Source organism: Poecilia reticulata, chromosome 4 (genome assembly GCF_904066995.2).
Source record: "Poecilia reticulata chromosome 4, P_reticulata-male-v2, whole genome shotgun sequence".
Classification (NCBI taxonomy): Eukaryota; Metazoa; Chordata; class Actinopteri; order Cyprinodontiformes; family Poeciliidae; genus Poecilia; species Poecilia reticulata.
Window position 1 is genome coordinate 5367806 of NC_088833.1, and position 22535 is coordinate 5390340.

A 22535-nucleotide genomic window follows, 5' to 3' on the forward strand; every position below is an offset into this window, starting at 1 on the left:
CTGTAGAGCTTTACTGCATGCTAGTGAGGCACTTTTGCCATTTAATCCAAGTGTGTAGAACAAGAGACGCATCTAAAAGTTGTAGGACTCTGGCCCTCAAGGAATGCAGTTTGAAACCGCTGGTCTAGACAAGACTGCAGGAGGTTGTCATCATAAAACTGAACACACACACACATGCACACCTGCACACACACAAATTCCTGTTGGAAATCTTTGCTGCTCCTTCAATCCTTCTTACATTTAAAAAATAATAATTTTAAAGAATCATCCAGTGATTGTGTTGCCCCTAATTTCTATCAGTTACTGATGAATGTCTTCACTGTGCTACTTTATGATTAATGATGTGGAACTTGATAAAATGATGTTTTACTCTTTTCCTAATGACACCTTTGTTCAATGAGATCCCTCTGATCCTTTGCTACTTCTCTATTAATGATGGGTTTAACTGAATGAGTTAAACTTGTATTAAAAAAAAACTAGGACAGTTGAATTAATTTCAGTTTCTCAAAATTAAATGCAATTGATGGCAGATTTAAGCACAAGAAGAACAGATGTACTTCAGAAAAGCATTGTGTAACTGCTTATGTGTTATATTGAAATATAGAATATGTCAAAATGTTTTGAAATGACATATCATATTTTTATAACAATCGTAACATTTAACAGTAGTGTTTACTGTATACTTTCAAAAATGAGATTGAGAAAATACTTAAATTCTAATTTATAATGAAATACATTAGCCCTGAAAACTATCTTCGGCCATAACTCTGAAATCATACATAGCTTTACGTCTGCAGTGGACTTTGGCAGCAGGACTGTTTTCTTACCAAGGAACAACAATAGTATGAGTTTTACATAGATTGTTAAATGAGTATATAAAAATATGAGTAGATTTCTGTTTGTGTTATTATATTTGATGAACCTAGCCCAATTTTATCCTCCTTAAACCAGAAATCAAGAAAAGAGACAACAGGAGTACCCACATCTACGAAGGTAGGATTGCTTCAAACGAGGCCGTAGAACAACATCCCACAACGTTATCCTGGCATGTTGCGGATAGAAGTAAGAGATACTGCTTTGTAAAACTATTCAAAAGTCTCTGCAAACTCAAAACTCACTCCAAACTAAACTGTTATGGTAGCTCAGGGCATTTTAATTCACAGCCAACTCAACATACCAAAACAATCACCAGTATAAGATATCAAAACAGACTTGTATTATAATCTTCTTCATGTTCTGATAAAAATCACACCCTTATCCCAGGATGCAGCTTTGAAGTATGAGAACGTGCAGATTAGTGATATTTAATCTCCAAATGTGCTGCTTGTAGGTCATATTATTAGTGACCTACAAGTAGCAACAAAAGTGAAGTTTTTCAGTTTCCTTGCCAAAGTACTTTCTCTTGTAGACAGAGCAACTTAAAAATGTCTTTTTGTCTCTGTTTTTAACTGAAATTTTTAAAAATGACCTTCCTCTGACACAGAATGAAGTTTCTCTCTGCACAGTCTCAGCATGTCAGTCTGTTCACAGAGAAAGTTCTTCTTTCTGTTCAACAATCCCATACCAACAAGCATCGAATTCCGATTGTGTCTCCCTCAGAAGCGCCAAGGCAAATGACCTTGCCCATGCCAAGACGTAGGCTTTTAGTCCGCTTTTAGTCCGCAGCAAGGCGGAGCTGGCAGGACGATCAAAGGCTTTCCACTGAATCCTGATACTAAATGTTGCTGATGATCTGTCTAAGAGGGGGAGTCGTCTGATCATGCCAAACAAGCAGAGCGACTGCAGTGTCAGGTCCTGATCTGGGCTCAGAGTCCTGAGGAACACTCCTTTGAATGAAGAGTTTTGATTCAGCTCACTGAAAACTCAAACAGTGAAAGGTGTGGAAGAAAATAAAGGCAATGGGGAAATAGACATGTTATTCATTTAGCAAGAAGATGCCGTGTAATAGGAATGGGGGACAGGGAAGGCAAGGCAAATTGATTTGTTCATCACATTTTAGTAACAAGTCAATACTAAAAAAAAAAAACAAACAAAAAATACATTACATTGTTGTGATTAAAATGAAGGAAGGCAATGAAAAGTTTGAATACAGAATAAAATTGATGATCCAGTTATTATTAATCAAAGATAACTGTAAACAAATGGCATTGATTTGAAGGAACTCAGCATGATTGCAGTTTTCTGGAAGTTTCTTCAAAATTAGAGAAATATAAAAAGTGACTTTTTCATGTTTGTTTTTCATTACCAAAACCCTGACAGCAAATTAATGCGCAGGTTTTTATGTATCATGTACAGAACAAAATGTTCATCTGCAGTAACGTTATTAAAATATTTTGGAGTGGATCGTAAGAAAGGAGGGAAGTAGTTTGAAGTGACGTTTAGATTTTTTTAAATTTTGTTTCTCCTTTCTCTATAATGGCCCACATAGTTTTAAAACTGCAAATATAGATATCAGAATTGCAGAGAAAAGTCAAAGCGTAGCTTTTCTATCCTGAATGACTGAAATCAATCTGCCTGAAATGGAAATGCTGCCCGATGAATGAATGAACACCAGGAATGCATAAGGAGACGGTGATGACAGGTAGGAGGTGAGAGGAAGTTTTGGGTGCAAACACAGGTTTGAGCTTGTTTTGTCAGTAATGTGACCCACACCAACAAACAAAAACATTAATAATCTGGTGAAAATCCCCAACTCTATAGATCAGCAAACTATCTCTGACAATCCCAATGAGAACAGGTGATAGTGAGCGCAATCTAAAAGCAGGGTTGCTACTAGTTGAAACACCACACACAGTACTTAAGTACTGCTGTAAGCCATTTGTGTTATTCTCTTTACCACTGTCACCAATCATTTTACCAATCAAGTGAGACCTGGAAATCGTATCCCGCTTCGTAGTTGTCCTAATATTCTCAAGGTGACGCAAACACTAAAACACACAAACACAAAGAGATACATTCAAATCTTTAATCCTGACATCCTTGCTTTCCTTTGTGCCACTTTAGTCTTACTTGTGTGCTCATGAAAAGATGAGGAGCGAGACGCTCTGATATGCTGGTAGAGTTTCACAAACAAAGACTGCTCTATCGCCCTCAGTGTTGACGCCACAAGGTCCAGAGTTGTCAAAAGTATCTGACCTCCATCTCTGCGAGATAACGCAGCAGAACAAAAAGCTGGAGGAGAGAAAGAGTAAGAAAAGCAGATACAAATCAAATGCATGCTCAAACAAACTCAACTGGCGTCAGCCGCGGCGAAAAATAAAGAACAATGTCGCCTAGGCAACACCGGCTCATTTTCCCACCTTCTCTCAGTCTTTAGATGTAGGAAATTATACTTCATGAAACATCAAACAGTATGTCGTGTGATTATTAACTTTTAGACAACCAGTGTCATTTTGAAAACAACAAAGAAAATGTAACTGGAAAAGCTGCTACAGAAATCTTCTGGTAAAATATTCATGCACTTTAAATGATGTTTCAAAAACCTCGTCACTGCTTTATAATCCACCTGCTTTGTGAGCTATTTTGGGCTCTTTTCATCATTTTAGAGAGCTTTTCAAGGAACAGTAAAAAAGAAATCCACGTTGAATTCTGATTCACAAACCACATCATAAATGAACGGCGCAATTCAAAGCTGTGATGCTTTAAGTTTCATAAGGTTTCTTTTGTATTGGTGCAGCATAAGCAGATATAAGTAAAACACAACTGAATTTGATATATTTTTATTGCACTGCATAGGAGGATGAAGATATTGCTGTTCAAAAATATAGCCAAAGCAGACTTTTACATGACATTATGGTAACCAAAAATATTTATCTTTAATAAGTACTATGCAGCAATATATACAGAATTGCAAAAATATGTCTTACATTTAAATAGTGCATATGTGTTGCATGGATTGGAGTTATTATATTTATAGCTTTAAATTCAAGTTCTCATATTGCAAAGTGCACTTAGACTGGCTTTCCATTTGCCTGTCAGGCTCTCAGCAGAGCCTCCACAGAAAAAGGCAACGGCTTTGCAGTCGGAGTCCTCACTGAGCCACGATGAGAACCCTCCACAAAGTCCAAACAAGGGTTTGCTTCGGTGGAAGGAGGCCCTGTGTTCCAGCCTCTTCCTGCTAAAGATCTGGAATCAAAAGTCCTGCTGTGAGCCGGGACACCCGGTTCATTTAGAACAGGCAGATCTGATCCAAACGTTGAGAGTCTGGATGTTGAAAAATGATCTAAGTCGATTGTTTCTGCTTGTTTTAACATCGGTTTGACAAAGCAGACGCACGGTACGCCGTTATCGGTTTTGAGTCGTTGCTGTGATGCTGGGGGCGTTAGCTCTGGCTCGCCTCTCTTCCCACAGTCTCTCCAACCATTCTGCGCCTCTTTATCCTCCCTGTGCTGCGCTGAGCTCTGGGTTGATAAAAAGTCATCATAGTGGTCTCCTGTGGAGCGCCTACTCTTTAGGTGGAAGAAATCATAAAACTGGAGGCCACAGTCACAGAGCTGCTTATATTTATATACAGGCACGCAGCTGGAAGTCCCTGCAGAGGAAGAGTCCTTGTTGGTGGAGCAGCAGCGGAGGCACGGGGAGACGGGGAGAGGTAGAGGATGGAGAACGGGCATGAGAGCGGAGGGAGAGAAGGAAACTTCGCTCTGCAGCTCTTTCTGTCTTAACTCGCGCTCCAGCATCACGTTTTCCAGCTCTTTGTCTGCAAAAGCTCGCCTCTTCCTCATGCGGGCGCTGATGGAGGGGCACGGGAAGTGGCTCTGGTGGCGCTGCTTAGACCAACTGGACACACCGTCCTCTGAGGTCATCAGATGTTTTAGCCCTGAACATGGGAGCAAAGCCACATTCTGCTATTACACATCCATTTAGTAAAGAACACCATGTTTCCATCTAATCAGCTTAACTTTCACTACTGTGTTGTTTGTTAGTTTAATCAGGCGGTTGGTTAGTGCTGTCATTTTCACTTTGGAGAGAGAACAACAAGAATTAATCTGAATTTGATTTCCCTCCTAGCGCCTCATTCTTGGCCCTTTTCCCCATGTTTCAAAGGTTAGGGCGTCCTAGCTGTTTTGGAGGAGTATGTAGAGGGCAAATGGAAATGGCTTGGCAGCCTTTATGAATTGTATTTCAGGGGTGCACTTAGAAACCAGAGGTTTGCAGCCAACCTGGCAAAGACCGTATTGAAAAGCCGACATATGAATTTAGCCTCCCTGAGTCAATTCTTTGTAGAACAATCTTTCAACTGCAGCTGTATGGATCAACAAGATGAAACTGTTGCTCATATTTCTTTGCCTCATTGCTCAAGCTCAGTTAGATTTATTGGAGGGAGTCTGAATTTCTGGGACTGTTTGTTCCAGGTGATGTGCAGCGTTAATTTCAGCGACATACAGAATTTTTCATTTAGGCCAGAAAATTCAGCGATGGGTTGATCTGACCAGAGTACCTTCTTCCACAGGTTTACTGTGTTCCCTTCATGGCTTTTAGCAGATTGCAAACAGGACCACTTAAGCTTAGATTCAACAGTAGCTTGTCAAAGGAGTCCACAACTCTTCCACCTTAGCTGCGGATTGCTATATCTCTGAATATTGCTCTGCTTGCACAGTTTGATAGATTTCTGTGTCTTGAAAGGTTTGACGCTGTGCCATTCTCTGCCCAATTAGCAATGATTCATTAGACAGCGCTCTGTGAGGTGTACAAAGCTTGATCTACTGTTTTAAAAGCTAAATCTGCTTTAAATTACTCTGCAACTACATCCCTGATCTGTGGTTTGTTCTTCTCTCTTGATGATGCTGTTAGGTTACTAATGTTCTCAAACATACTGCTGAATTCTTCATAAAACAGTTGCCTTTTTCCTGAGATCAGTTTTCCTACTTGGGACCTATTTACTAGGGGTCTTCTGAATACTATAGGTTGTACAGGTGTTTATGTCAAAGTATGAGAGCAAATTGTCAGAATATAAAGGCACTCAACACTGTTGTATAAAATACAAATAAATAAAAATGCAGAACTTTCCTTTCTCTTTATGGATATGTGCTACCTTGTTGACCCAGCGCATCAGTTCACATTGAAATGAATCAAAGTTTATGGTACCATGACAGACTGTGAAGTACAGATGGCTTGAATTTAGACTAATCCTTAAAATGAGTCTAAATTAGAAAGCCTCCAGCAGAAATCCATCAGGTTTTGTTACACATTAATTACTTTGAAGGCCACATCATGTGAAATATGAAAGTGACTCACTTTGGTTTTGACCATCAGAGGAGCAAGAATGTAAGCTGAGTTAAACTTACAATTAGTCAACTTTTAATTTCTGTTAATGTAACCCACTGAAAGGAAAGGCAAATATTTAAAAGTGTACTCAAAAGCAGAAAAAAAGCACTTTCTAGCAAAGTTCCCGAGAAAAGGAAAATGTGAATAAGTAATGGGGTGTTAATTATACTTTACCCTGCGGGTGGCTCTTAGCCACAATGCTTGAGTCAGCTGCTTTGGTAAAACACTGATATGCTGTTCTCCTCAATGGAGCTGAACACTTGACCCCCTTTTTACCCTGGGAGAAAAAGGTGAACAAGAATCAGACATCTGGACATAATTGCATTTTACAAAGGCACCCTACTAGGGCCAATTAGGATGAGGAATCCATTATTTAAGACACCGGACAGAAATCATTAGGATTATTTGGTATTTGACATAAAAGTACAATATTTAAATCTCTGCTGAAAACACACATCCATGCTATTTTCCTAAATAAATTGCATCAGATTACATATTGTGTGTGTGTGTGTGTGTGTGTAAGGTGAATTGCTCTCTAGCTTTTGTCTGCACTGGTTAACTTGAAAACAAAAGAACTACATTTTATAAATAGATAATTGCCTTAAGTCTTAGAAAAGCATTGCTGGTCTTTATAATGTATTCTGCCAAATGTTATTAGGGGCATGCCATAGCAATGCATAAGGAGAGCAGTACTGACTTGCGAAGCAAGTCAGTACTGCCTCCATGCATTGCATGGCAGGCACCTATTGTTCTACACCCAATAGAATGTCTCTTTATCAGTGAGAATGCATCCTGCATTCTCACTTATAGTGTTTCTGTTTTTCTTTATTATCAGTGAGAATGCATTCTGCATTCTCACTTATAGTGTTTCTGTTTTTCTTTATTATCAGTGAGAATGCATTCTGCATTCTCACTTATAGTGTTTCTGTTTTTCTTTATTATTATTATTCTGACTTCCGTACGTTTTTTGTCGCTTAACTACTTTCACTATCTTTCACTAATTGTACTAATTTATATCAAAACGTTCAGCTCCTTCAGGAGAATGGTGCTATGACTTTTGGTAACCTTCACTATTGCACTTTTTGAAATAATTGCCCTTTTGTGCAATATTTTGCCCATTGAAATGAATGGGGAAATTCGGCGAACTGCCGTTTTTGAACTTTTTCTGCTGTTTGACAAACAAAATTATGCTGTTCATACATATTTCACTGTAGAGAAATATTTTATGCATTAAAATATAGCCACTAGTGTCTACTTTATGGAATTATTACTATAATTACTACAGGATTTACTGTTTTCTGTTAAACTCCTCTGGAGTACAACCTTGTCACACTTTCTCCTATTCTTTCAATGTATTTTCTTCTTGTGCTCTGTTTTTATCTGTGTCTATGCATTCTGCTTGTCTACTTTTCTGTTTGCCTTCTGGTTTTACTGGTTTTACTATCTTTTAAGATCTTCTACTATCTTTAATCAATTTTATAAATTCATATATCAAACATTTCTACTTCTTCTGATCCTTTTTGCTTTTGGTTTTCCTCTGTTTTACTCCTTCAAATATTTCTGGTTTACTGTTTCCACTAATTTTTTATACTTATTACTGTTTCACTATTCAATTGTTTCAACTATTCCTGGGATTGCACTAATTTCCTGTTGTTTCAATTATGCTCTTTCTTAAACTCTGTTTCACTTTTTGACTTTTTCAAATAATTCAGGTTGCACACAAACTCCTGCTTCTGCTGAATTCTGGTATACCTTCACTAAGTTTCACTATATATATATATATATATATATATATATATATATATATATATATATATATATATATTGAAGTCATATATACTTCATATATGACTTCAAGCCTCTTTTTAAAAGCTAAAAAATAAATAATAATGATAATAAAGAAAGCATTAAAGGTGAGTGTTCTCTTTAGCGTTGGCAAAAACCCAGAAATTATTATTTAATTTCTGGGTTTAATTGGTAGGCGGCACAGTGGCGCAGTTGGTAGAGCTGTTGCCTTGCAGCAAGAAGCAAGAAGGTTCTGGGTTCGATTCCCGGCCTGGGGTCCTTCTGCATGGAGTTTGCATGTTCTCCCTGTGCATGCGTGGGTTTTCTCCGGTTTCCTCCCACAGTCCAAAACATGACTGTAAAACCTCAGGAGCGAAGCCGGTGAGGAAGCAGCGAGCTTAGCCTCACGTGCTATTGCGCAACCTCTCGCTAACTGCACTGGCTGCCATTCTATGGGAGCTTGTCTGTACGCCAGCAATTAAATGGCTAAAAACATTTAATATATGGTCTTATTTTCCATAATTTTGCTTATGTATATAATGCACATTGTTTTTTGTCTCTAACTGTGTGTGTATCGTGTTTTGTGTGCGAAGGAGCGATAACAATCGGCAGAGAACAGACTCGAGGTGAGGCAGGCAGTTCTCTTGCCTCACCGCTGGGGGCGCTCATGATCCCAGATATTGTGACTGCACAACTGCAGAGTAATACACAGTGAGCTAGCCAGGGAGCTAGCCACACAGTAAATAAGTAAAGTACAGCGATATATTTGTTTTCTTCTCTCCTCCGACGTCAACATGAAAGATTACATTTCTACCCTTAAACAGTTTTCTAAAGTGGATTTTCAATTGAAGCAGGAGATGATAACTAAAGGAAGACCAACACCGGAGCTGAAGGTTTTACTTCAAGACAGTTTGATGATTCTCAAACCGAGTAGAAAAGACATGCCGAGGATCAACTTGGCTTTGGATGAACAGATATTTTTGTGCAGAATTAGGGGTGCATGGATTTCATTGATAGGTAAAGGTAAGACAGCAATAAGATGTTTTTGTTTAGTTTTTTAATGAAATGTGCATTTGGTGGGCTACAGTTAATGTTTAAATAATTCAGTAAAGTAGAAGCGGTAGCTAATCTACCACAGCAATAATTTATTAATAAAACATTAAGCTTAAAACGTACTACAACAACAGACTGAATGATTTGTTGTGTGTGCAAAATTCTTGATTTTTTTTGTGTTAAATCCTAAAACATAAAGTGGCATTATTGTCAGTTGCTATGGCAGCGAGTCTGCGTAGCTTGGGGAAAACAGATCACTTTGCTGTGGATCATAGCACGAAATTAATACCTACATTTAAGTTTCACTGAGTTAACGCGGCTATAGATGACATGTAAAATATTAGTCTTTTTGCCCCACAGCGTTGTATGCATGCGCGAAATTTCCGTAGGTCCAATAGCATGCATGGTGTCTAAGTCATAAGTCAGTGCCTCACCAGCAATGAACCTCACCGTACGTCACTGATATATAGTGTGTGTGTGCCAAACTGGTGCCAAATCTTTCGAAGTGAAAATATCCAAGTGCTCCTGAATGTCTCTGACGTTCTGCTTGGCGTTCTCTGCCGTTACGTTCTCCCTTCTTCGTTTGTGGAGTTACAATATCTGGGTTCATGAGCGCCCCAGCGATGAGGCAGAGAACTGAATACCTCACCTCGAATCTGTATGGCGTTTGCCGTCTCGAGTAACATGCCGTTTTCGATCGCTCCTCAGCACACGAAACACGTTACACACACAGTTGGTGACTATAAAAACAGTACATTAAATACTTGGAATTAATTATGGGAAATCAGTTAAGACATTAAATGTTTTTAACCATGTTATTTGCGACGTACAGACAGACGGAGCATGCTCTCATAGAATAACAACCAGTGCAGTTAGCGAGAAGTTGTGCAATCCCAGGTGCTGCATCACTGGCTTTGCTTGTTATACTTATTACTGTTTCACTATTCAATTGTTTCAACTATTCCTGGGATTGCACAAATTTTTTCCTGTTGTTTCAATTATGCTCTTTCTTAAACTCTGTTTCACTTTTTCACTTTTTCAAATAATTCAGGTTGCACACAAACTCCTGCTTCTGCTGAATTCTGCTATAATTTATATATTATATAATTGTATAATTTATGCAGTATAATTCACTATTAATTCACTATTAAATATATTAATATAGTATATTCACTATTCAATAGTTTCAACTATTTCTATTTCTTCCACTATCTTCTGCTTTCTTCTGCTTTCTTCTACTTTCTTCTACTTTCTTCTACTCCTTAAACTTTTCTCTACTTTTTCTTGCATTTCTGCAGCAGTCATTCTGCAAATATGCATTCTCACGGCTGTTTCGCTAGGAACAGCTATTTTTCTAGTTATTATTATCAGTGAGAATGCATTCAATGCATTCTCACTTATAGTGTTTCTGTTTTTCTTTATCTTTATTATTCTGACTTCCGTACGTTTTTTGTCGCTTAACTACTTTCACTATCTTTCACTAATTGTACTAATTTATATATCAAAACGTTCAGCTCCTTCAGGAGAATGGTGCTATGACTTTTGGTAACCTTCACTATTGCACTTTTTGAAATAATTGCACTTTTGTGCAAATATTTTGCCCATTGAAATGAATGGTGGAATTCGGCAGTTACTAGAGTGTGCACTCTAGTAACTGCCGTTTTTGAACTTTTTCTGCTGTTTGACAAACAAATTATGCTGTTCACACATATTTCACTGTAGAGAAATATTTTATGCATTAAAATGTAGCCACTAGTGTCTACTTTATGGAATTATTACCATTATTGAAACAGGATTTACTGTTTTTGTTAAACTCCTCTGGAGTACAACCTTGTCACACTTTCTCCTATTCTTTCAATGTATTTTCTTCTTGTGCTCTGTTTTTATCTGTTTCTATGCATTCTGCTTGTCTACTTTTCTGTTTGCCTTCTGGTTTTACTATCTTTTAAGATCTTCTACAATCTTTAATCAATTTTATAAATTCATATATCAAACATTTCTTCTTCTTCTGACCCTTTTGCTTTTGGTTTTCCTCTGTTTTCCTCCTTCAAATATTTCTGGTTTACTGTTTCCACTAATGTTTTATACTTATTACGGTTTCACTATTCAATTGTTTCAACTATTCCTGGGATTGCACTAATTTCCTGTTGTTTCAATTATGCTCTTTCTTAAACTCTGTTTCACTTTTTCACTTTTTCAAATAATTCAGCTTGCACACAAACTCCTGATTCTGCTGAATTCTGCTATAATTTATATATTATATAATTTATATAATTTATACAGTATAATTCACTATTAATTCACTATTATATTATTAATATAGTATATTCACTATTCAACTGATTCAACTATTTCTATGTTTCTATGCATTTTGCTTGTCTACTTTTCTGTATATTCCTTTGATTCTACTGGTTTTACTGTCGGCAAAGGTCTTCTGCAAACTTTTATCAATTTTATCAATTCACATATCAAACTTTTCTGCTTCTTCTGACCCTTTTGTTGTTTCAACTATTCCTGGGATTTCCCTAATTTCCTTTTGTTTCAATTATGCTCTTTTTTAAACTTTGTTTCACTTTTTGACTTTTTCAAACAATTCAGGTTGCACACAAACTCCTGCTTCGTCTGCTGAATTCTGCTATAATTTATATAATATATTATATAATTTATATAATTTATACAATATAATTCACTATTAATTCACTATTATACTAATAATATAGTATATTCACTATTCAATTGTTTCAAGTATTTCTGGGTTATATCCTAAAACATAAAGTGGCATTATTGTCAGTTGCTATGGCAGCGAGTCTGCGTAGCTTGGGGAAAACAGATCACTTTGCTGTGGATCATAGCACGAAATTAATACCTACATTTAAGTTTCACTGAGTTAACGCGGCTATAGATGACATGTAAAATATTAGTCTTTTGCCCCACAGCGTTGTATGCATGCGCGAAATTTCCGTAGGTCCAATAGCATGCATGGTGTCTAAGTCATAAGTCAGTGCCTCACCAGCAATGAACCTCACCGTACGTCACTGATATATAGTGTGTGTGTGCCAAACTGGTGCCAAATCTTTCGAAGTGAAAATATCCAAGTGCTCCTGAATGTCTCTGACGTTCTGCTTGGCGTTCTCTGCCGTTACGTTCTCCCTTCTTCGTTTGTGGAGTTACAATATCTGGGTTCATGAGCGCCCCCAGCGATGAGGCAGAGAACTGAATACCTCACCTCGAATCTGTATGGCGTTTGCCGTCTCGAGTAACATGCCGTTTTCGATCGCTCCTCAGCACACGAAACACGTTACACACACAGTTGGTGACTATAAAAACAGTACATTAAATACTTGGAATTAATTAAGGGAAATCAGTTAAGACATTAAATGTTTTTAACCATGTTATTTGCGACGCACAGACAGACGGAGCATGCTCTCATAGAATAACAACCAGTGCAGTTAGCGAGAAGTTGTGCAATCCCAGGTGCTGCATCACTGGCTTTGCTTGTTATACTTATTACTGTTTCACTATTCAATTGTTTCAACTATTCCTGGGATTGCACTAATTTTTTCCTGTTGTTTCAATTATGCTCTTTCTTAAACTCTGTTTCACTTTTTGACTTTTTCAAATAATTCAGGTTGCACACAAACTCCTGCTTCTGCTGAATTCTGCTATAATTTATATATTATATAATTTATATAATTTATGCAGTATAATTCACTATTAATTCACTATTAAATACTTTTGAAGGGTTTGCTACTTTTGAATATAGTATATTCACTATTCAATAGTTTCAACTATTTCTATTTCTTCCACTATCTTCGGCTTTCTTCTGCTTTCTTCTACTTTCTTCTACTTTCTTCTACTCCTTAAACTTTTCTCTACTTTTTCTTGCATTTCTGCAGCAGTCATTCTGCAAATATGCATTCTCACGGCTGTTTCGCTAGGAACAGCTATTTTTCTAGTTATTATTCTGTCTTCCGTACGTTTTTTGTCGCTTAACTACTTTCACTATCTTTCACTAATTGTACTAAATTATATATCAAAACGTTCAGCTCCTTCAGGAGAATGGTGCTATGACTTTTGGTAACCTTCACTATTGCACTTTTTGAAATAATTGCACTTTTGTGCAAATATTTTGCCCATTGAAATGAATGGGGAAATTCGGCGAACTGCCGTTTTTGAACTTTTTCTGCTGTTTGACAAACAAAATTATGCTGTTCATACATATTTCACTGTAGAGAAATATTTTATGCATTAAAATATAGCCACTAGTGTCTACTTTATTGAATTATTACCATTATTTCAACAGGATTTACTGTTTTCTGTTAAACTCCTCTGGAGTACAACCTTGCCACACTTTCTCCTATTCTTTCAATGTATTTTCTTCTTGTGCTGTTTTTATCTGTGTCTATGCATTCAGCTTGTCTACTTTTCTGTTTGCCTTCTGGTTTTACTGGTTTTACTATCTTTTAAGATATTCTACTATCTTTAATCAATTTTATAAATTCATATATCAAACATTTCTACTTCTTCTGAACCTTTTTGCTTTTGGTTTTCCTCTGTTTTACTCCTTCAAATATTTCTGGTTCACTGTTCCCACTAATTTTTTATACTTATTACTTTCACTATTCAATTGTTTCAACTATTCCTGGGATTGCACTAGTCAGTGAGAATGCATTCTGCATTCTCACTTATAGTGTTTCTGTTTTTCTTTATTATTATTATTATTATTCTGTCTTCCGTACGTTTTTTGTCGCTTAACTACTTTCACTATCTTTCACTAATTGTACTAAATTATATATCAAAACGTTCAGCTCCTTCAGGAGAATGGTGCTATGACTTTTGGTAACCTTCACTATTGCACTTTTTGAAATAATTGCACTTTTGTGCAAATATTTTGCCCATTGAAATGAATGGGGAAATTCGGCGAACTGCCGTTTTTGAACTTTTTCTGCTGTTTGACAAACAAAATTATGCTGTTCATACATATTTCACTGTAGAGAAATATTTTATGCATTAAAATATAGCCACTAGTGTCTACTTTATTGAATTATTACTATAATTACTACAGGATTTACTGTTTTCTGTTAAACTCCTCTGGAGTACAACCTTGCCACACTTTCTCCTATTCTTTCAATGTATTTTCTTCTTGTGCTCTGTTTTTATCTGTTTCTATGCTTTCTGCTTGCCTAATTTTCTGTTTGCCTTCTGGTTTTACTGGTTTTACTATCTTTTAAGATATTCTACTATCTTTAATCAATTTTATAAATTCATATATCAAACATTTCTACTTCTTCTAAACCTTTTTGCTTTTGGTTTTCCTCTGTTTTACTCCTTCAAATATTTCTGGTTCACTGTTTCCACTAATTTTTTATACTTATTACTTTCACTATTCAATTGTTTCAACTATTCCTGGGATTGCACTAATTTCCTGTTGTTTCAATTATGCTCTTTCTTAAACTCTGTTTCACTTTTTGACTTTTTCAAATAATTCAGGTTGCACACAAACTCCTGCTTCTGCTGAATTCTGGTATACCTTCACTAAGTTTCACTATATATATATATATATATATTGAAGTCATATATACTTCATATATGACTTCAAGCCTCTTTTAAAAGCTAAAAAATAAATAATAATGATAATAAAGAAAAGCATTAAAGGTGAGTGTTCTCTTTAGCGTTGGCAAAAACCCAGAAATTATTATTTAATTTCTGGGTTTAATTGGTAGGCGGCACAGTGGCGCAGTTGGTAGAGCTGTTGCCTTGCAGCAAGAAGGTTCTGGGTTCGATTCCCGGCCTGGGGTCCTTCTGCATGGAGTTTGCATGTTCTCCCTGTGCATGCGTGGGTTCTCTCCGGTTTCCTCCCACAGTCAAAACAAAAACAAAAACATGACTGTAAAACCTCAGGAGCGAAGCCGGTGAGGAAGCAGCGAGCTTAGCCTCACGTGCTATTGCGCAACCTCTCGCTAACTGCACTGGCTGCCATTCTATGGGAGCCTGTCTGTACGCCAGCAATTAAATGGCTAAAAACATTTAATATATGGTCTTATTTTCCATAATTTTGCTTATGTATATAATGCACATTGTTTTTTGTCTCTAACTGTGTGTGTATCGTGTTTTGTGTGCGAAGGAGCAATAACAATCGGCAGAGAACAGACTCGAGGTGAGGCAGGCAGTTCTCTTGCCTCACCGCTGGGGGCGCTCATGATCCCAGATATTGTGACTGCACAACTGCAGAGTAATACACAGTGAGCTAGCCATGGAGCTAGCCACACAGTAAATAAGTAAAGTACAGCGATATATTTGTTTTCTTCTCTCCTCCGACGTCAACATGAAAGATTACATTTCTACCCTTAAACAGTTTTCTAAGTGGATTTTCAATTGAAGCAGGAGATGATAACTAAAGGAAGACCAACACCGGAGCTGAAGGTTTTACTTCAAGACAGTTTGATGATTCTCAAACCGAGTAGAAAAGACATGCCGAGGATCAACTTGGCTTTGGATGAACAGATATTTTTGTGCAGAATTAGGGGTGCATGGATTTCATTGATAGGTAAAGGTAAGACAGCAATAAGATGTTTTTGTTTAGTTTTTTAATGAAATGTGCATTTGGTGGGCTACAGTTAATGTTTAAATAATTCAGTAAAGTAGAAGCGGTAGCTAATCTACCACAGCAATAATTTATTAATAAAACATTAAGCTTAAAACGTACTACAACAACAGACTGAATGATTTGTTGTGTGTGCAAAATTCTTGATTTTTTTTTGTGTTAAATCCTAAAACATAAAGTGGCATTATTGTCAGTTGCTATGGCAGCGAGTCTGCGTAGCTTGGGGAAAACAGATCACTTTGCTGTGGATCATAGCACGAAATTAATACCTACATTGAAGTTTCACTGAGTTAACGCGGCTATAGATGACATGTAAAATATTAGTCTTTTTGCCCCACAGCGTTGTATGCATGCGCGAAATTTCCGTAGGTCCAATAGCATGCATGGTGTCTAAGTCATAAGTCAGTGCCTCACCAGCAATGAACCTCACCGTACGTCACTGATATATAGTGTGTGTGTGCCAAACTGGTGCCAAATCTTTCGAAGTGAAAATATCCAAGTGCTCCTGAATGTCTCTGACGTTCTGCTTGGCGTTCTCTGCCGTTACGTTCTCCCTTCTTCGTTTGTGGAGTTACAATATCTGGGTTCATGAGCGCCCCCAGCGATGAGGCAGAGAACTGAATACCTCACCTCGAATCTGTATGGCGTTTGCCGTCTCGAGTAACATGCCGTTTTCGATCGCTCCTCAGCACACGAAACACGTTACACACACAGTTGGTGACTATAAAAACAGTACATTAAATACTTGGAATTAATTATGGGAAATCAGTTAAGACATTGAATGTTTTTAACCATGTTATTTGCGACGTACAGACAGACGGAGCATGCTCTCATAGAATAACAACCAGTGCAGTTAGCGAGAAGTTGTGCAATCCCAGGTGCTGCATCACTGGCTTTGCTTGTTATACTTATTACTGTTTCACTATTCAATTGTTTCAACTATTCCTGGGATTGCGCAAATTTTTTCCTGTTGTTTCAATTATGCTCTTTCTTAAACTGTTTCACTTTTTGACTTTTTCAAATAATTCAGGTTGCACACAAACTCCTGCTTCTGCTGAATTCTGCTATAATTTATATATTATATAATTTATATAATTTATGCAGTATAATTCACTATTAATTCACAATTAAATATATTAATATAGCATATTCACTATTCAATAGTTTCAACTATTTCTATTTCTTCCACTATCTTCTGCTTTCTTCTACTCCTTAAACTTTTCTCTACTTTTTCTTGCATTTCTGCAGCAGTCATTCTGCAAATATGCATTCTCACGGCTGTTTCGCTAGGAACAGCTATTTTTCTAGTTATTATTATTATTCTGTCTTCCGTACGTTTTTTGTCGCTTAACTACTTTCACTATCTTTCACTAATTGTACTAAATTATATATCAAAACGTTCAGCTCCTTCAGGAGAATGGTGCTATGACTTTTGGTAACCTTCACTATTGCACTTTTTGAAATAATTGCACTTTTGTGCAAATATTTTGCCCATTGAAATGAATGGGGAAATTCGGCGAACTGCCGTTTTTGAACTTTTTCTGCTGTTTGACAAACAAAATTATGCTGTTCATACATATTTCACTGTAGAGAAATATTTTATGCATTAAAATATAGCCACTAGTGTCTACTTTATTGAATTATTACCATTATTTCAACAGGATTTACTGTTTCTGTTAAACTCCTCTGGAGTACAACCTTGCCACACTTTCTCCTATTCTTTCAATGTATTTTCTTCTTGTGCTGTTTTTATCTGTGTCTATGCATTCAGCTTGTCTACTTTTCTGTTTGCCTTCTGGTTTTACTGGTTTTACTATCTTTTAAGATATTCTACTATCTTTAATCAATTTTATAAATTCATATATCAAACATTTCTACTTCTTCTGAACCTTTTTGCTTTTGGTTTTCCTCTGTGTTACTCCTGCAAATATTTCTGTTTTACTGTTTCCACTAATTTTTATACTTATTACTTTCACTATTCAATTGTTTCAACTATTCCTGGGATTGCACTAATTTCCTGTTGTTTCAATTATGCTCTTTCTTAAACTCTGTTTCACTTTTCAAACAATTCAGCTTGCACACAAACTCCTGCTTCTTCTGCTGAATTCTGCTATAATTTATATATTATATAGTTTATATAATTTATGCAGTATAATTCACTATTAATTCACTATTAAATATATTAATATAGTATATTCACTATTCAATAGTTTCAACTATTTCTATTTCTTCCACTATCTTCGGCTTTCTTCTGCTTTCTTCTGCTTTCTTCTGCTTTCTTCTACTTTCTTCTACTTTCTTCTACTCCTTAAACTTTTCTCTACTTTTTCTTGCATTTCTGCAGCAGTCATTCTGCAAATATGCATTCTCACGGCTGTTTCGCTAGGAACAGCTATTTTTCTAGTTATAAATATAATTTATTATTCTTCCGTTACCGTTAATGCGGCTCGTACCGCTGCATGCTGACCCACAAAAGTGGTATCAAAACGTGCGGCTCAATCCCGGCAAGTGAGCTATTACTTTTATTGGGGATTGGAGTTAAAATGATTACATAAATTAATAAAAACGAAAAAATTTGAGATTTTGTGTCTCACAGAATCAGTAATCTTTCTCTATGAAACACACACACAGGACTGTTTATGGCTGACTCAAAAACCCTTTTTAAATCCCCTCACAGGCATAAATATCGCCCTATTGGTCTGAAAGTTGGTCATAACATAGATACACATGCCTGCTCATGTACAATGTTTACAAAAATTTGCTAGGGCTTATGCTTTTTGTCAGGGTCCTTCAGACTGACGCCTGGTGTCTCCCAAGTATAGAAACTGTGTCTGAAGAGGATTTTCCCGCTCTTTGGCTCTCACAGCTGCAGGGGATTAATTACCATAGCAACAGAAGAACAGAGTGTCTGGAACTGCAGCTCCCCAGGACTGCACTGTAGGGTTTACTGGTATTTACAACTGCTTGTGTTTTCAGCATTATACTACTGATTCAAGACTATAACCATTACACATATGTCCCCCATGTTAAAATCTGACATAAATAAGAATAAATAGCTGATTAAAAGTCTATGGACAGAAAATAACGTCGCTGCTCCTTTAAGGAACCAGCGGCACAGACGCAGCGCCTGTGATGCTACAGATCACAAACCTGACAGAGAGCGGAAGAGTAGTCGTAGGAAAAGAGCGGTGATGCTCAGCAAGGCAGGTCATTAGCATTTGTACAAAAGTTAGCATTTCACTGTCTATGACTAGTGCACTAGCACTTTTACCTAAAGTTAGCTTTTACCTAATTTTCTCATTAATTAGAAATGTTTAGTATACTGAATAGAGTAGTAAAATTAAAACAACATGGTCGTGTTGCTCCACATCCTACTGCCAGCATTTGAGCTAACATTAGCATATTGGCTAATTTTAGCATATGCATCAATTTTAACATAATGAATGGTACAAGTACAGATTATTCTACATGCTTCTGCCTCTCCACAGGTTATTGACTACGTTGCAGCTTTCTTTAGCATTAATGCTAATTTTTAGTATAAAAACACTGGCTCAAAGCCGACGGGCACACTTTGGCATGCCCCTTTAAAATTTCTGCAGGAATTTTCTAGTTTGAAAATATTTTTGTCAGTAGCTTTCAATGCACAAATGCAAATTTTAAATGCAGTTTAAAGCTTCTGTTAGAATTGAATTCCCCACATTGGGGAAATGTATTTGTTACAGCAGCACAGTAACAAAACATCCCCCATTAAATATAAAAATATAGTATAAAAATGTGTATATTAACTGATATGGAAAGTGTGACTGAAGAAAATACAAGGGCAATTTGACCAAATTCTGAATTCAAATCTTTTTTACTTTTTTTCTGTCTACTTTAGATTCCTGAGCTCTTTTGGTTTCCCACCACATTTTTATTACATTCTATTCCTTTCTTGACGCACAATTTATATTGTCCTCACATAATATCCACATGTCATAAAATCCACCCGCTGATTATTTGCAGAGGGTTAGGGTTAACCCCCCCCCTCCATCACCTGGGATCCACTGACCTGTCCATGCCCTTTTCTCACCTCGGCAGCCTGCTGCCTTCTCAGCGCAACCTGCGCTGCCATGACGCGCTGGCGCTCCACCACCAGCAGGCAGCAGGCGCAGCGGCAGTCCCTCCAGCGGCAGAAGCGCTTGTGGCCTTTCAAGCACGAAACGACGCCGTGGTTTCGACAGCGGGCGCATTTGGGGCTGCGGGTCATCTTGCGCTGTGCTTTCTGCTCGCAGCCCTCCGCAGACTCTGGCGTAGCAGCCACTTTCTTGGTTCTCTCCTTCGCTCTCGCCGCAGCTGTGATTTGCGTCGCTTACCGGCGCATCCGTCAGAGGTGGTCACGTCAAAATCCCCCCCCCCCAGATTTTAGCGCTTTATTTTTTTTGCTGTTGTCTTCAGCTGGAGGCCTCCGTTCAGTTGTACGGACATCTGAGAGAGGAGAGGGGAGTTCTACTTTTTCATCCATGGAGTTTTATTGAGCATATTTTAACAAAACGCAGCGACATAATAAGCCACTATAAGCATTATAGAAATAATCAAAAACAGCATGCGTTTAGAGATTAAAAAAATATATATAATAAATTAAGATATTATATATACATTATAAACGAAAAAAAAAAAACCCTGTAATCCTGGATCTCCAGACAAGAATCCAAATTCCCACACTAACCCGGCTACCATGGGAAGATTCCCTCACCAGCTTTTTCAGAGTGGAAACGTTGCAGCCCAACGTCGAGCCTGCCTCAGCTGCTCTTTGACGCCCTTTTCCAAGAAGCTGCTCGGCCGCAATGCCGAGCTCCCGGCAGAACCCACCTGCAAAGATTTAGGAACACCCGCGTTCACTGGAAGATCGAGTCCCTCTCCTTTTAAAAGCCTCTACCTGCGCTGCCCTGCCCACCTTCCCGGCGCCTCTCGTGTTTCAGAGAGCTGGGATCGCTGCTAACAGCACATCTCAATTGAAGGCCACAATTATTGGGGAGCCAATGTTTCCCTTACGAGTTTATTTAAAGCAGGTAGACTGTAGCTGGGTGGAGCTGGCCCAAAGCACAAGCAAACTAAGCCCCTGCTGAAGGCCCCCTGCTGGTCTCGGGTACTTTAAATTTGTGATTGTCAATAAGAATGTTGGAGACTTTAAAATTGCTGAAAGTTACATTTTTTGTATTTATTTACGACTTCAAAACTATCAGACAGCAAAATACAACTTAATACAACAATGATTACTTTTAGTGATCAAATGAATCAATAAATCAAATACAATTATTACAATTATTATCTTGAATCTATTCAGTAATTCAGATGTTCCTTTTGTGGCTGTGGCCAAATCTAAGCAAAAGTTTAGATTGTTGCTCAGTAACTGAAGTTAGGATAAAACGCAGGGTTTTTCAACCAAATCTGCAAGTATCACTGCAGAATCTTTTATTAGATATACTGAAATTCAGAATAATTTACACTTTAAATTTAATTTAAAGACGCTGTAAAGTTTAATTTACACTTTACAGCGTCTGACTGATTACTTTTAGAAGTAGCAAACAAACCCAGTGAGTGTTACGACCTGTTTGAGTTTGAACTTTGGGTGCTATTTGAATTTGTGTTTCGATCATTTCTACGTTGTTTATTTTGATGCCTTGTTCATTCTTTTGTATTCTCTGGTTTATCTGTTTAATAGAATATTTGTACATTTGAATTTGCTACCCTAGGATTAGAGTTTTCCTTTCAGTTTAACGTTTCTGTTAGTTTCTGAAATCCTTAGGTTCATCTCTGTTCATTGCTCTTCCTTCCTCTGCTCCCTTCAGCCTGCTGGTCTTTGTGTCACCTGCAGTCTTCTCGTCTCTTTGTTCTCCACTGACTCCTTTCCTGACACTTCCTGTTTCCCTTCAGCTTAATATCCTACTTGCCCTTGGTAAGTTTTGCTAGTATTTTAATTAAATATGTGTTTTGAGACTATCCTAACTAACTTTTCTTAACTCAAACCCACAAAACATGACAAACTGAGGTCCCTTTAAAAATTAACACTTGTTACGTTTATTAGTTGTTAATCTTGAGAGATATTTAATCCAAAAATAGAATTAAAATACCAGCTTTTAAAAAAAACAAACTGTAAATTAATACCATTTTATGTGAAGCCATAAAGACGTTGAAACGTCTTCAACTGGTTGCATCCATTTTGCTGCGTACTGAGTCTCCATCAAGGAATATTTACTCCAGGGACGACTGCCAGAACAAATGAATAAATCAGATAAACAACGTTTCAATAATTTATGTACTGCTGTTTATTTAATAACTACTGTGGACTGGAGTTGGGATCCCGAATCAAGTTCTGCCATCCTGCATTAACAAATTATTCTTTATATAAACGGTGAAAATGGGAAATGTATAGCATTACAGTAATCGAGCCTTATTTTAAAGCCACCAAACCAACTTACAACAGATTTCTCTGCTGTATTTTTAACTCAATTGAGCTGTTGATAAATATTTAATGTGAAATTAAGTCTCAATTTATCATTTCCTCTAGCAGATTTAGATTTAAAATTATTTTCGAGTCAACCAATAACTTTTTGATAAGAAATGACAGTGAGCTTTGTGATGATAAAACAATGTAAAAGAAGTACAACTTTTGAGGGAGAAAAGACAGTTTATCTGTTTCATTTGTGTTTTATTTCCAAAATGACTTGAAATGATTTACACCCTCCTCAGTAATGAATGGTAAACACTTGATAACTGATAAGATCATTTGAGGTTTGAGGGCCTCATTGCCATAATGCAAATCTTTAACTCCCTCCACAGGTGACTG

The 22535-nt window shown here is 37.2% G+C and overlaps 1 protein-coding gene across 2 annotated transcripts; it reads right to left on the reverse strand.

Moving 5' to 3' along the window:
- Positions 1 to 3703: 3703 nt before the first annotated feature.
- On the reverse strand, positions 3704 to 20828 carry dmrt2b (doublesex and mab-3 related transcription factor 2b). 2 transcript variants are annotated; one of them, XM_008406184.2, is made up of 4 exons: positions 20442 to 20828; positions 19779 to 20173; positions 6442 to 6544; positions 3704 to 4819 (listed from the first exon to the last, which is right to left on the reverse strand). In XM_008406184.2, the coding sequence occupies exons 2-4, from the start codon at positions 19953 to 19955 to the stop codon at positions 3975 to 3977; spliced, it is 1125 nt and encodes a 374-aa protein (XP_008404406.1). In that variant the 5' UTR covers positions 19956 to 20173; positions 20442 to 20828; the 3' UTR covers positions 3704 to 3974. The 2 variants fall into 2 exon arrangements, with proteins under 2 accessions (XP_008404406.1, XP_008404405.1); XM_008406183.2 differs by having other exon boundaries at positions 19758 to 20173.
- Positions 20829 to 22535: the final 1707 nt, after the last annotated feature.

Bases quoted from the DNA above. Each gene is read 5' to 3' on its own strand.
- dmrt2b (XM_008406183.2), bottom strand. From the start codon at position 19,955: ATGACCCGCAGCCCCAAATGCGCCCGCTGTCGAAACCACGGCGTCGTT. The intron at 6,545-19,757 runs GTCAGTGGATCC...TTTTTCTCCCAG, and splicing joins TGAGAAAAGGGCATGGACAG to GGTAAAAAGGGGGTCAAGTG. The intron at 4,820-6,441 runs GTAAAGTATAAT...TCCCATGTTCAG, and splicing joins GGCTAAGAGCCACCCGCAGG to GGCTAAAACATCTGATGACC.